The following is a 14,311-nucleotide window of genomic DNA, read 5'->3' as shown; positions in this document are numbered from 1 at the left end:
ATTTGACACATTTCTCACAAATAACATTGATTATTTTATTTATTTAGAGCATTGGTATCAAGGCCAAACTAAACGACATCTAAAAATAAAAAATTTCAGAAATTTCTAACGTTTGCGATATTAATTATTTTTTTTTGGTTTCTTCGTCCATTATTAGGACAGTTAATATTCAATAATTTATTTCACGGTTTTTACAATATTGTTCTTTCTACAAACGTAGAATAGCACGACGAATAAATAATTTTAAGGATTTGTTTTGTTACGCCAAAGTTATACTAACTTCTTGCGTGCATACATAAAGAAATAAATACGTAAAGAATTCAATGGAAACTGCCCTTTTTTTAGTAAATCAGTAAAAATAATCAAATTAATACATAAAATTTTCATGTCACAATGTTATTTACCTTACCCCTTCGAAACGGCTTTACTGATTTTTAGCAAATTTTATATGCATATTCAGTCGGTCTGAGAATCGGCTACTTAGGTATCTATTTTTCATCTCACTAAATGTTAAGGGTCCACCCTTAAATTTTTTATTTTATTTTTTTGAACGTAAGTTTTTTTTTTATGATACATTAAAATATACAAACAACCCTAAATTTTCAACCCTCTACGATGAACCCCTTTTTTGTATTGCGATTTTTATATTATTCTGTTCCATCCACAAATCCTAAGCTATAAGGCTTGCAAGATGGCAATGGATCAATACTTACAATATCGTTCGAGTCGGTTGCATCTACTTTTTACACCCCAAAAATGTTTTGATTAGTTTATATGGCAATACAACGTTTGCTGGGTCAGCTGGTATTTTTATAATATCGTATGACACCGCATAGGGAGGAAGTTATATATAACTTAAACACCACACGGTTTTTTATTTATTTTTAAGTTACTGACAGATTGTCAGTGTTCGCTTTGAGAGTTCGAATAAAATGATAAAATATTGCCTATGGTCGTCTAAGTCCTTTTCGTGACTCTATTCCTTAGCGCATAATTGATCATTGCATTCGACACCTCCTTTGGTATTATTTGGTACTTTTAGATCATTTCACTTTTGGTCCATTTCCTTGAGTATGTCTAGATAGAAAACAGTTACCTTCCGATGATCCAGAAACATTTTGGCTATTTTCGGACTATGTACAGGAATATCATTTGCAATTTCATCTTACAAGATAGAATCCGCGACATCTTGCTCTTCATACGACAACTCTTACAGCCATTGCCGTATTTGTCTTTCTTGATTCATAATGACAACAAAAAGAGAAAAAATACGTTAATTATATTATACAAAGCAAATTTACACTGTAATTAGTCAAAATAAATTAACTAAAAATTGAAAAAACACATAAATTAAAACTTAGATACCTTTTGGCAAAAATGTAACGTATTTGGTCGCATGGGGTCAGCACTCAGAAGACAGCGACGTGTGCGTAGGGGTTTTTAGTCTATTCGCAGCTGATTTGCGTACCCCGCGGGGAGGTAGGAAGCTAGAAAGAGCGCTGTCGCAATCTGAACACTCAAACATCATTTTTTTCGAATAGAAATTGTCTTGAACCCATGCGCCTAATTAAGGGTCAAGCTTATATTTTTATTATATAAGTTAAATTAAATTTGTAACCAAAATTTATGAACGATGCGGGACTCTAACCAGCGACCTCTCGGGTTCGAGCGCTCTTCCACTGAGGCAACCGTTCGAGTGACTTATCGTTCGTAAATCTTGTTCAACACTACAAGAAGATCTTAATGCAAAATACAAATGGTGAACTAGTAATAAAATGATATTGAACACAAGTAAATGTTACTCTATCACATTCACTCGCAACCGCGATATACTCAGTATAGTATGACCTAATAGTTTAGTTCTTGAGGATAAAACTGATATTAGAGACTTAGGGGTTGTTTTCCATAATAAATTAACGTTTCTGCCTCATTATCTCATGTCATCTGCCTGGCTTTATCATCAGACATCCAACAACTAAAACAACCCTGTACAATACTTATGTGCAGTAATCTAGAATACTATTGTTTGGTCACCTAAATACAACATTCATCAATTAAAAGTTGAACGCATTCAGAAGCGGTTTCCTTGTGGGGCACATAAGCAATTGCCATCATACTGTGGTAAGTTGAGACACTTTAACTTGAAAAGTCTTTCTGTCGACGAAAAGTGCTAGATTTAATATTTTTATACAAAATAATTAGAAATCAGCTCGACTGTTCATACTTCATCACTCGTGCACTCCATCAGCTTACGAGTTCCCCGCCAAGTACCAAGGCGTGCACAGGTGGGCGCTGGCCTGTTCCATCAGGGATTTGGCAAAACTAACCTTAAGCAATCTTCTCCCGTACCAAGTCTATCAAGACTTTATAACTCCATCTGTGTGTGCTTAAATACTGGAAAAAGTTGAAATAAGTAGAAGATGTCACTTTTATTTGGATTTAAGAGTAACAAAATACATTTATAAAAAATTACGTTTAATTTGTAATTAACAACATGGTTTTACTATATTTAGTTATTAATTAAAACATTTAAACAACATCAATATGTTTATTATAAAAATCCGTAAAAAATATAATATATATTAAATATAATATGTTATCCACTTAAAACTAAATATTATGTAGATAAATCCTCCAAAAATATGTTAATACCTAATTTGTCTTTTAATATTATCGACTCAAAAATTAAAATAAAACTAACAAGGAAACAATAATTTCAGACAGATAATAATTAATATACATATTTATAAAGAGATCAAACATAAAAAAATTTGAAATACAATTAATATTATTAAAACAATTTTTATATGACTTAAAAAATAATTGGTTTATAGAAAAATTGTAACAATTAAGTTGGTAACACAACTTTCATGTTCAACAATAGCTAGGTAGGTAGCAAACATTCTTGTCAATCAACCAACCAGTATGCATAACTACTCCATGGGAGAATATAGTTTTGTTTATATAACATATAAAATATGCACAACATTTGTTAGATTATTTTTTTAGTTAGGATAGTTACTGATTATTTTATAATTGAAGAATGTGAGTGTTGACACCTGAATATAAAAACCACACCTAAAAACATGATCTTTTTTTATTTAACATGGCTTTACACATGGTTTATCGGTGTGGGTACCAACCAGTTTCAGATCATTTGAAGGTCCAATAAAAGAATGAAGATAATGTCTCATGAAAGTTTTAATAATTTAACAAAATGGTCAACACAAAAGTCAGGTTTTCTCTGTCAAATAAGACAACAGTGTCAAAGTTTATTTGTGTTATTACACAGCTCTATGTGTATGTTTTATTTGTCACAAATTTCCTCTGATTTACTGTGTAGTTTCCACAGTAAAAGAATGATGTAAAAATCATTTTAAAAATTCTATTATGAAAATAGTTTTTAATTTTCAGTGCAATACAGAGCAAGAAGAAACAAAAGTCAATTATCCACACTAATAAATTTAGCAATAATACTAAATTAATGAACAGTATGAATTCTGATTGATTTGACAACAGTCAGCAATAATGTTAAATTGATGTAATAGCTGTGTCAATTTTTCTATCACCACATCATTAAGTATATAAGTTTTGCAAGTCATGTTAACTATTGTCATTAAAAATAAATTATGTCAATTAAATTCTTGTTTTTGAGGAATTATCCTTAACTTCAAATAGTTTTCTTAAAAAATATACTTGGAGTGTACCTGTTGCGGTAATTGCTAATATTTGTATCAGGGACCATCTGAAACAGTTTAATTATTTATTGATTGTGTTTAGGATCAGTTATAATAGACATTTCGTGAACAACAAATCACAAAAAGCTGAAAAATTGATGTCACATTTATATTAACAAAAATGTGTATGAAATATATAATGTAATCTCCGCAATCTTTAACAATCTTAACTTGTCAGACTCCCCCCCCCCAAGTACAGATTTGTTATAGGTTTTTTTTCATTTATGTATGTTTATTCAACATTATATTCAGTTGTATTCCTGTATTCCTTCAAAAAAAGTGTGTACACCTTCCTTAAAGGCCGGCAACTCTCTTATGATTCCTCTGGTGTTGCTAGAGAAGGTGCGGCGGTGGTGATCACTTAACACCAGGTGAGCCGTACGCTTGTTTGTTCTCCTATTCCATAAAAAAATCAGTTGGCAACATTTTTTGTTTATTGCTCTGGTGTTACAAGAAAGTATATGCCGTAGTTATCACATACAACCAGCCTGACCTATATATGCTTGTCTATACTCTCCATAAATAAAACTAAATTAAACTTATGAATATATCTTCTGTATTATAATAATTACCTCATGACATAAACATTATTGTCCATAAGGAGATTATAATCTCTAGATTCTCTTGCTCTAGAGTGATATTGATATTGCAATATGCTATTCACATTGTGCTCCACAAACTGTATTGAGTTCTGGAATAAGTTAACATAATTAGTGATTACATACAATAAAGAGTACAACAAAACACAATATCAACAATATTGAAATTGTAATATTAAATTGACAACCACAAATCACCAAATATAATGTGATATGAAGTAGGCCCTCTAAATTTTTCTAAGCCATGTGGCATTTTTTCTTAATCTGACAATCAATAATTAATTTAATCACAAGATTAAAAGATAGGGATTATACTTACAGTAAAATTATTTATGTTCATATCAAGTTGCTCAACTTCCTTTGCATATTTCTCCCACATGTCATACCTGATTACTGATAAGTACAGATTGACAAGTTTCCCGGCAAACTTGGAGAATTGGTTGTCAATACACACGCCATAGTATCCACCAGAACTAGTTTGATCTGCATATTCAGCACTTTGTCTCCACTCATATGGATGAACTATCTGCCCGTTGGGATGCCTTACAGCAAACCCACACATGCCGTCGCCTCCTTTCAATACCTACGAAGTCATATTAAAGCGAACCAGTTTTATTTAAATTTGATTTTTAATTTATTTTATAATTAGTTAATAAAACGGTTTATGAAAGTTTAATACATAATATTTTGAAACCAGCTGTACATAATCATAATGAACGAATCTACCTTTATAATAAGGGGCTCAAGCCTAACATGTGTTAAAGTTTAGAAAGTAGAGGTAAATTACCTGATGGCTAGCGTAAAATGTAGCACCCGGCTGGACATATTGATAATAACAGTCTTCTTTGCCAGCATCTAAATAAACTTTGTAATCCATCGTAACAGCTGGTAGATTTTCGTACCATGGTGCAGCAGTTGATGTGTTTGCATTACCGACAAGTGATAATATCGTAAATATTATCGATAACAAAATAGCCGTATGCCACGTTCGACAAGCCATTTTTCACTGACTAATTTCAAATTTGACAATTGACAAATCATGACATTTGAGGGACAGAGTGGAGCTATTTTAACAAAGATTATATTTTCTCTCACGGTATTCTGTTCTATTCTTCCTACTGTGGCTTCTGTGTAAGGTAAACCACAAGTTAAATTTATTTCAGGGAACTTAACATTTTATATATATACCAGTTTGCCGAATTATTTTATGTAAATTAAAATATTATATTTGAATGTTTGTTTCACCTACTATAGGTTAACTTAACTTATTAGATCCAAATCTATTTAGATTTTAGAGCGTAACGAGTAACAAATATACACACACAAACCAATAAATAAACATACAAACTGTCACCTTTATTTTTGTTTAAAAAAGTAACAAACCTCCGACTGAACGGAACTTGATCAGAAAATAGGGACAGGCTGACAAACATAAAACTCTTTTTCGTCAGTGTCATTTGTGGCATCTGGCATATTTCAGCTTTGTTTATGTATAACGTGAATTGTCTATATGTATAGAATATCATTGGTTTATTCCTATATTCCCGATGATATTTAAAAGTATAGATAGGTTACCTAGACAACATTCGGTGCTTGTAAATGATACACAAACGCACACATGAATAATTTAACATTGCAATAGCACACTACCTTACGATTACACGTCAAAGAAGGATAGTAAATGCAATTATCTCAAGAGAAAAAGAGATAAGTCTAATTTGCTAATTGCTTCGTATTTGCATAATAAAAACACAGAATCATTCACCAGATATGATTTTTTGTTGTTCATGTAATAAAAGTTATAAAGTAGTAAAACTACATTTAAATTAGATAAATTATTTGTACATAAAATAATAAAAAACATACAGACATATCAAAACAAAACCGAAATGTATTAACAGTAAGGGTTCCGTTTTTAAAATTTTACTAACGACGGCTCCCAAAAAGTTTTAAGTTTACAATTATTATTTCTTGTATATTATATTATTTATGAATGTATTTTTGTTGACGGCTTATTACAATAAGATAATGGGAGAAACAGAAAATGATCCATTGATTCTTCTGCAGTTAGCAAGGGATATACCGAAAGGGCAGTGTTACTGAAAAAACTCCTACGCAAGCAGATAGCACTTACTGTCTACGTCCGCTACTTACCCTAAAACTTGTTTTTGTAGTTTGATAGTTCAGCTTTACGCACTTGTTTATTAAAAAATATTAAATTTCGTATTACATTCACTGCAACAACGCCTTTTTTACATCATTTCCTAATTGCCCTAAAATATACTACCTCGATCATCCCGCAGCAGACAGGGTAGTTGCGGTATATTCGGAGTATTATCGTATCGTTCCATATGTGTCGTTGTCGATTTTGCGAGTAGACCTCTTGGTACGTTACATACATTTCAAGATTAAGTACTAATAAAATATCAAATAGCCTGCTATTACTAATCTCATTCTATACCACCTTTATTATAAGACTTTGAAAGCCAGAACTTATTATAATCATTATAATATTATTTAAGAAAGACGCTCACTAACTAACAAGAAAACTCAAGTTCCGTAATCAAGCGGTTACGATCGCTATGTATTCTGCCTACGATTTCACTTCTGGTTGATTAATATATGACACATACTATTTGTCCTTGTCGCGCTGCAGTTGACATCATATTCTCTATCTTGCTCGAACCACCACGTAAATAATTCGAGATTTTTTTGTAAATCAGAAATAAAATCGTGATAAAATATAAATTCGACGTTCTTTTATATAATTTTGTATGGTATGAAATACCCTCACTCTTATATATCTTGAAACATAGTTTTTCCATTTTCTTAACACACAGGTTGGCATTTTAGATTATTATTGTCACGCCACGAAAACGTTCCGCTTAGCTCGCTGCTATTAGCCGACTAAATGAAATTACGACAATTGTCTGAATTTGTCTACAACATTTTGCGCGCGCTAGTGCGATATCTACCACTTTATTGTATATAATATCATTGTGTATTCCTGTAAATTATTGTTCAAAAAATTAATACTAATCACTAGATGCATGTTTCCCTATAATAATTCTGTAAGGTTATTTATATTTGTTACATTATTTTGAACAACGTAAGTTGGTGAAATTTTCAATAATTCACTACTTTAGTTGACAGTCATATTAAAATTTTAACTCGGAATAATTCAGTTTATTTACAATTGCTATATTCATACCATACCCTGTGCCTAAACCAGCGCCAGCCAACTGTTATTTACAGCAAAAGCTGAACACTTTCAATTTTTCTCCCAGACATGATTCTCCTTGCCTCTACCCTTATAGTTATCAAGCGTCTTTTTAATCAAAGTCAGTTATAGCACAGATTAGGGATGGATACTTACGAATTATACAATATTACGCCTCCTGAAGTTCCCACCCAACTTCCTTTAAATACAACATTAGCACACTTTTGTGCTATCCGTTATTATTACTTTATTAATTTTTTTCCTTTATTTAAAAATAAGGTACTCAAATAATACGTTAACTTTAATTTAAGATTGGTTTGCAAAAAGCGTAAATAATTTAGTAAAACTAATATTTTTTCATTAAATGTGGTACAATTATTGACAAGTATTCACATCCCTTTCTCAACCGCTTGTCAGAAAAAGACAGATGAATAGACGTGAGCAGCACATAGTCAGAAATTAAAACTATAGAGTCGCTCTTTTTTAAAAGGCCCAAAAACCAATGATTAGCAATATTGTATTTTGTGTACAAAATGTGTTTGCCCGTGAATGTGAACGGATTACAAGAACGTTTACAATTAAAATCTAGTCCAATTTACAGGGTATAAGAGACGTATCCCTTGATACTTATTTTACACCGCAAATCTGTAAAAGATAATCTTTTTCAGCTTTCTAGGACACGAGCTATTGAAAGTGAATAGGCGCCAGTTGGTATCAAGAGAGAGATGTGAAGAATTTTACAAATATATATAACGACTTATTTAATCGAGTGTCATTTTCTCGAATCATTTCCTCGAAGCTGATTTATATGTCGCCACTAAAGGATGTAAGCGTTTAAAAATTCATGCTCAAAAAGTATGATTAAGCTTTTTTTTACATTAAAAGTATTGAAATCTCTTTCGAATGTCAATTTATTTAGTCAAATTAATGCCCACTCAAAAGTCCAGTTTAGCCACATATATATAATTTAACAAAATCTGTACTGCAAATTATGTCCGCTTACTATACATGCCAAAAGTAAAAAGGTATAAAGGAAAAGATGTCTAAAAGACTAATTTTAACAAATAAATATATTTACAAAACTTTTGCCGTTCCGTTAAAATGAATCAGACTGCACATGATATGTCCTGTATTTTATAGAACGTCATTGGAATAAATAATGAATTTGACTTTTGACAGTTACTGATAAGTGATAACAGGTGTCATAACATAACCCTATAAAAGCATCTAAAAAGCATTTTTATATATTTAATAATATATTTTCAAATATTTCTTAAAACAATAGAAATCACACTTACATATAAAAACCCAAGGCTTTGTTTAATTATGAAAGCGCGCTATTTAACATATTTCTCGTATATTGGTACAAGATTTAGGTTTGTACATTGATGCTTATTTATTTAATCTACTCATTTTATGTTAAGATAATTTTATGCTGTAATTTTGAGATAGATCAGCAGAAAAGTTATGGATAAGAAATGGAAAACACTATCCAGATCCTGAGAGTGTGCAAGGTATAATGGAGATAGCATTGCACAAGCTGCATCCTTGCAACTACCCTCAAGTTATTCTTTCAAGTCGGTAAGTAATTAATATTCTATCAAACCACAGGCAGATGATACTAAACACTGATGATAGATATTTTGTTTTATGCACTTTTTGTGAGGATGTCATAAATTTTATTTTAACAAGCTTAAACCAGAATCCACAGTAGTGAAGATATTTCTGTTTGTTGAGGTAAGTATAATGCTGCTCTCCTATGGCCTTTAGTGAGATGGAATATATCTGACATCAGTCCATAATTTATTAGGTCAGGAAGAGTGAATTCCTTAACAATATTTATATTTTAATTTATCCACATGCTGCTTTATTTTTTCACATTTTTTCAACTCTCCAAATATGTACGGAATCTGTGAAATGATAGATTAAAGTAGTCACATTAAATAAAACATTTACCTTAGTTTCTCACCTTATTTACTTTGTAATGTATCTAATAGAAATTAAATAAGTTTAATATATTTCAATAGTAAGTATTATTAACAAGCCACACAAAAGTTTTTATTTGATTTATTATCATAAGAGGCGGACAAACAAGGGCACAGGTTACCTGATGTTAAGTGATCATCACCATCCACATTCTGTTGCAACACCAGAGGAATCACAGGACTGTTGCTTTCCTTTAAGGAATGACTTTCCAAATTGTGGTATGTTATATGAAGGTGGAATTTGGCAGCAGGAATAATGTTACACAGCTCATGATCCAAAGATCACTCCCCGTGATATATGTGGTAATAAAGAGACATAATCACTATGCAACACCACTATGTTATTTGACTATTATTAATATATTTATTTACAGTCATACATTTCTGTACTGTTCTTTAATTTCTTAAATTTTCTGTTGTAAGTTGTTAATGTTCTGAATATATACAGTTACAAGATTTTATTAAAATCCCTTATGTTACTTTCAGTACAGATGGTGGAGTCCATGCTCTCAACTCTAGTGCCCATATTGACCTAGAAAGGCCTGATGATAAAATATATGCTAGTGATTCTGTTGTGTCTACACTGAATAAATTTTTTTTCAAGAATAATATATCAATATTCATAAAGGATTTAATAAGAGTTAATGATAACTTTAATGCAAGACACAGCGCCCTGAGCAGGACATATTTATACAGGTAAGAAAGAGTTTATTATTTAAAATAGGAAAAGGAATACTGTGAATATTCATTGAAATGAAAGGAAATTTATTAGTTCCAACTCCCTGATAATAAATTCAATAAACCTTTTACAAATTTCATAACTTACATTTTTTTACGGTCTAAACATCTCTAGTGAACTAATACCTAAAACTCGGGCTTTTCATCCTGGCTCCTATGCCATATAACATTGTAACTGTTAAACCTATAAGAAAAAGTAAACACATATTTATATGTATTTTATATTGTGTACACACATACTAAAAATACCGATTATGCAAAAAAACTGTGTTCATTTTGGAAGAAAATCTACTGAACCTATGGCCTCAACAAAACTCTTAAATTAAGAATATATAATAAGGTCAATTTCAGTAAACAATAGATTAGTGACATTGTGTACGGTACTTGCTGATTTTATTAGGAATAGGAATCATGAGGGTAGTTGAACATGCTCCACTATCCGATGACACAAGTCGCGCTTGGGTTGACAAGCGGACAGAGACAATTTATCTTTGCTCGGGTGTGGTCGATAGCACTACATATGTAGACCGTGCTTACCCTGAGTAAAGAGTGGTCATCAAGTCTAGTGTTGACATTCAATACTAGTGTCTACATATAAACTTTGCAAGCTTGCGATCGCCAGTGACGTTCACCTGGAACACCAGAGTTAGGACCGTTGGAGCTGCTGCGCCGCCGCCACCTGAGTGACGTGGGAGTGTTCAAAGGTTAGTGGATTGCATTTACTTCTTTCCTCATGATTCTGGGTTGATTGCAAGTGCCTACATATATTCATTTATTTAAAGAGCCAAAACCGGCGACTATAGGAAACCTTAATATAGTCCCAGATATTATTCCTGAGCCCGAACACATTGTAGAAATTGTTTCGGTTGAAAGTCCAGTTTTGGTTTGACACTTCTATTCTCGCAGTTGCAGCTTTTTTGGTAGGGTCAAGTTGAGGTGGCCTATACCAAATGATGAGTATTTGCTTGCATAACTTTTTTATTTATCTAAAATAAACATAATATATAAATTGGAAATATTTTAGATTAGCTGTAACAAAGCCTGGAATAGACTTGCCAACACAATCTAGTCTTTTGCAGCACATACCAGTAGAAGAGTGGAAGAGGTGTTACTTCATAAGGTATTTATTATTCTATCATTGATAGAGCCAATTTGTATATATTCCTATTTTATTAAGAGAAGTGGGCACATTATGTGAGCAATTAAAGTACAAAAAAAAGATGTGTCAATGTTGTACTTAAGGCCTTATACACACGAAAATTTAAAGGTGTGTTACACAAACCAGGAATGCAGCTAGCTCCTTAAAACTGTTTTTAAGTGCCCATTTGCAAATAAACTTGATCAAATATTATGTATTAAAGTGACAGAAAGTTTTTGTTTGAAATGTGTGAAACTAATACAGTCCTTCTGTAGACCTTGCCTCAGAACTGCGAAAATATCCACCGTAACAGCAGGCCTGTCACACTCCATTAGTAGATAGGTGTGGCTTATCCAGCAGGGACGACTGAGCGAGCTTTGTTTGCGACTTGACCAACATTCAAAGAACCAATAATCTCGCCAAGCATCGCCCACTGCATTTGGTAATAAAATTTTAGGAGATCTCGTTAGTAGTACTGCGTAACAACAGGTCCTATGTCATTAAGTAACCTTAATGGACAGAAGTAAATTTTCCTTATTAAATGCATTTATATTGCTTAGGCAATTTTGTTTAATCTTTATCTAGGAAGCCATAGTAAAGTCTAGCCAGTTTCTCGAGCTAAGCTTATATGAAATTTTGATTAATCGAAGGAAATGTTTGGGCCGCGTCAAATGCATATGCGCACTTTGAGATGCGGTATAGCATGAATTATATAATCTTCCAGGAGACGAGGTTTCGATATAGAGAGATTAAAAGAGGGTGCCAAGTACTTTGTGGGATATCACGACTTTACCACATTCAAGAAGTTCGACAAGTTGACGCAACACAAACACAACCGGCGCATGGTGTACTCCATAGACGTGAGGGAGAGTCAGCCCTGTGTCACCGGGTACAGCAGTTCGCATCAGACCTGCATGGAGTACTGGGATATTGAGATTAGAGGACGCTCATTCGTGCATAACCAAGTGAGATTGCATCTGAATAAAATTGAAGTGTCTATTGACGGGGCTTTACTGGCAGATAGCTAATGGGAGTAAACATGGTTTCTCGCCAAACTTAATGGCCGCTCTGGACAACGACAATGATACTAGGGTTATTCGAATAAGGTTATGATATTATAAAGTTTAATATAAAATTATAAGAATATTGTCCAAACGACTGTATCATTCGACAGTTCTTAATCTGCACTATGTTTGGAGCGACCATCAAGTTTATTGAGAACTGTACATTGAAAATGAATCAAGCGATCAACTTTCTAATATTTATCTATGTATTCTCGATGGAAACAACTCGGGCCAGGAGTTGTTTCTATGGTTAAGTAACGATCTGAATGTATCGTACTTGGACAGGTAATAAGTACTACATATCAAAAATAATCCCTACTGGCTACTGTGGATTATTATAACATCTATTTCCCTAGGGTGGTATCTGAAAGATTCCGCCTTGTATTATCCGGGATGTGACGGTCACGAAAACTATAAAAAGCAGGGATAGCATTGTATGTATTCCTTTTAACTTCCAATTGAAAGGTATATACTTATAAAAATAATGTAATTTTCAGATTCGTCGAATGGTCGGAACTCTTATTGCCGTTGCTAATGGTAAAATAAGACCAGAAGACATCAAACTGATGCTACAAATACCATCCAAACATTCGTGGCACTCTTTCATTGAAGCTATCCCTCCGGATGGCCTGTACCTCTGTAATGTTGAGTATGACCCACAAGATTTAATATACAATCCTGAAAGACATAATATAGAAAAAACTGTCAATAATGAGTTTATTAAGTGAATTATTAAAACGGAAGGATAAACTGAAAAGGACAGAGACTCTTGTAACATGTATTGATGGAAGACAGTATGTGGAAAGTGGTGAAGATAAAAGGGTAGTTAATGTGAATTGTTATGGATATGTTGTTGACACTAAGCCAGATGATATACCAGTACTTATAACAGACAAAGTGTACATCGGCTCACAGGATTGTGCTGCAGATGAAATATTACTGAATTTTAACATACAGCATGTATTAAGCCTAGGTGTTAATGTAAATGTTTCTGTTGATAATAAGTTTGTAGATATTTTAGACTTGCCAGAAACAAATATATGTGATTTTTTAAATGAATGTCTGGAGTATGTCAGAGAAGCTGTTATTGGTAATGAAAATATTTTGATTCATTGTAACGCTGGAGTTTCTCGGACGGCTACTATTGCTATTGCGTATCTGATGCAGTATCATGAAATGGAGTATGAAGAAGCCTTTACATTGGTGAAGAGCAGACGTGCATCGATAAAACCTAATCTTGGTTTTAAGAACCAATTAATGAAGTTGAAACCTGGTGAAATTATTTAGATGAACGACTTGTCTTGATTGTATAGGGAATTGGCACAGTATATATATACGCTATAGCAGTATGGAGACTAAGTATAAACGTTCGAAACGACGCACGCACACAGACGCATGTCTCAAAAAGGTCAAAAGGCGCACATCGCAGTGTGCGTGTGTTATATCTAACGTTTGTACGTAGTTTCCATACTGCTTTAGCAGATATATATACTGTGGAAATAGTGATAAGAATAAATATCAGTGTATTAATAATATTTCAATGTGCTTCTCTGAAATGTCCGAAGAGGATCTGATCTTAATATATACATTTCTTATGTGCGTCTGTTGTAACTGAACTCCTCCGTCCATATAATATAATTCTCCGGCTCATGTGTATATAAGTGTACTCCACCTAACGGCTGGACCGATTTTTCAAATTTAAGACGTGTGTACAGGACAACGTCTGCCGGGTCCACTTGCATATTTATAAATTTAATTTGTGTTATCTTTATGGCATAGAAGAGTTGGCTTTGGGAGCGATCTTGTCCTAGTTCCATTGCACGCAAGAAT

General features: G+C 32.8%; 3 protein-coding genes across 4 annotated transcripts; 2 read left to right on the top strand and 1 right to left on the bottom strand.

Annotated features, from left to right (window-relative positions):
* Nucleotides 1-2,534: 2,534 nt before the first annotated feature.
* LOC126970138 (transmembrane emp24 domain-containing protein 5) lies at nucleotides 2,535-5,355 on the bottom strand. The gene is made up of 4 exons (XM_050815881.1): nucleotides 5,124-5,355; nucleotides 4,656-4,919; nucleotides 4,310-4,428; nucleotides 2,535-3,745 (listed from the first exon to the last, which is right to left on the bottom strand). The coding sequence occupies exons 1-4, from the start codon at nucleotides 5,334-5,336 to the stop codon at nucleotides 3,637-3,639; spliced, it is 705 nt and encodes a 234-aa protein (XP_050671838.1). The 5' UTR covers nucleotides 5,337-5,355; the 3' UTR covers nucleotides 2,535-3,636.
* Nucleotides 5,356-8,754: 3,399 nt separating this feature from the next.
* On the top strand, nucleotides 8,755-13,209 carry LOC126969995 (tRNA pseudouridine synthase-like 1). Of its 2 annotated transcripts, XM_050815672.1 has the most exons (6): nucleotides 8,755-8,932; nucleotides 9,009-9,137; nucleotides 10,028-10,237; nucleotides 11,304-11,399; nucleotides 12,142-12,382; nucleotides 12,979-13,209. In XM_050815672.1, exons 1-6 carry the CDS (start codon nucleotides 8,883-8,885, stop codon nucleotides 13,207-13,209), a joined length of 957 nt encoding a protein of 318 aa, XP_050671629.1. In that variant the 5' UTR covers nucleotides 8,755-8,882. The 2 variants fall into 2 exon arrangements, with proteins under 2 accessions (XP_050671629.1, XP_050671637.1); XM_050815680.1 differs by having other exon boundaries at nucleotides 8,809-9,137.
* Nucleotides 13,193-14,078, top strand: LOC126970009 (dual specificity protein phosphatase 19-like). Its single transcript, XM_050815692.1, has one exon. The coding sequence runs from the start codon at nucleotides 13,193-13,195 to the stop codon at nucleotides 13,766-13,768; it is 576 nt and encodes a 191-aa protein (XP_050671649.1). The 3' UTR covers nucleotides 13,769-14,078.
* Nucleotides 14,079-14,311: the final 233 nt, after the last annotated feature.

The sequence above is a fragment of the Leptidea sinapis genome, chromosome 1 (genome assembly GCF_905404315.1).
Source record: "Leptidea sinapis chromosome 1, ilLepSina1.1, whole genome shotgun sequence".
Classification (NCBI taxonomy): Eukaryota; Metazoa; Arthropoda; class Insecta; order Lepidoptera; family Pieridae; genus Leptidea; species Leptidea sinapis.
Note: the sequence above shows the minus strand (reverse complement) of the source record. Positions and strands in the feature narration are given on the sequence as shown.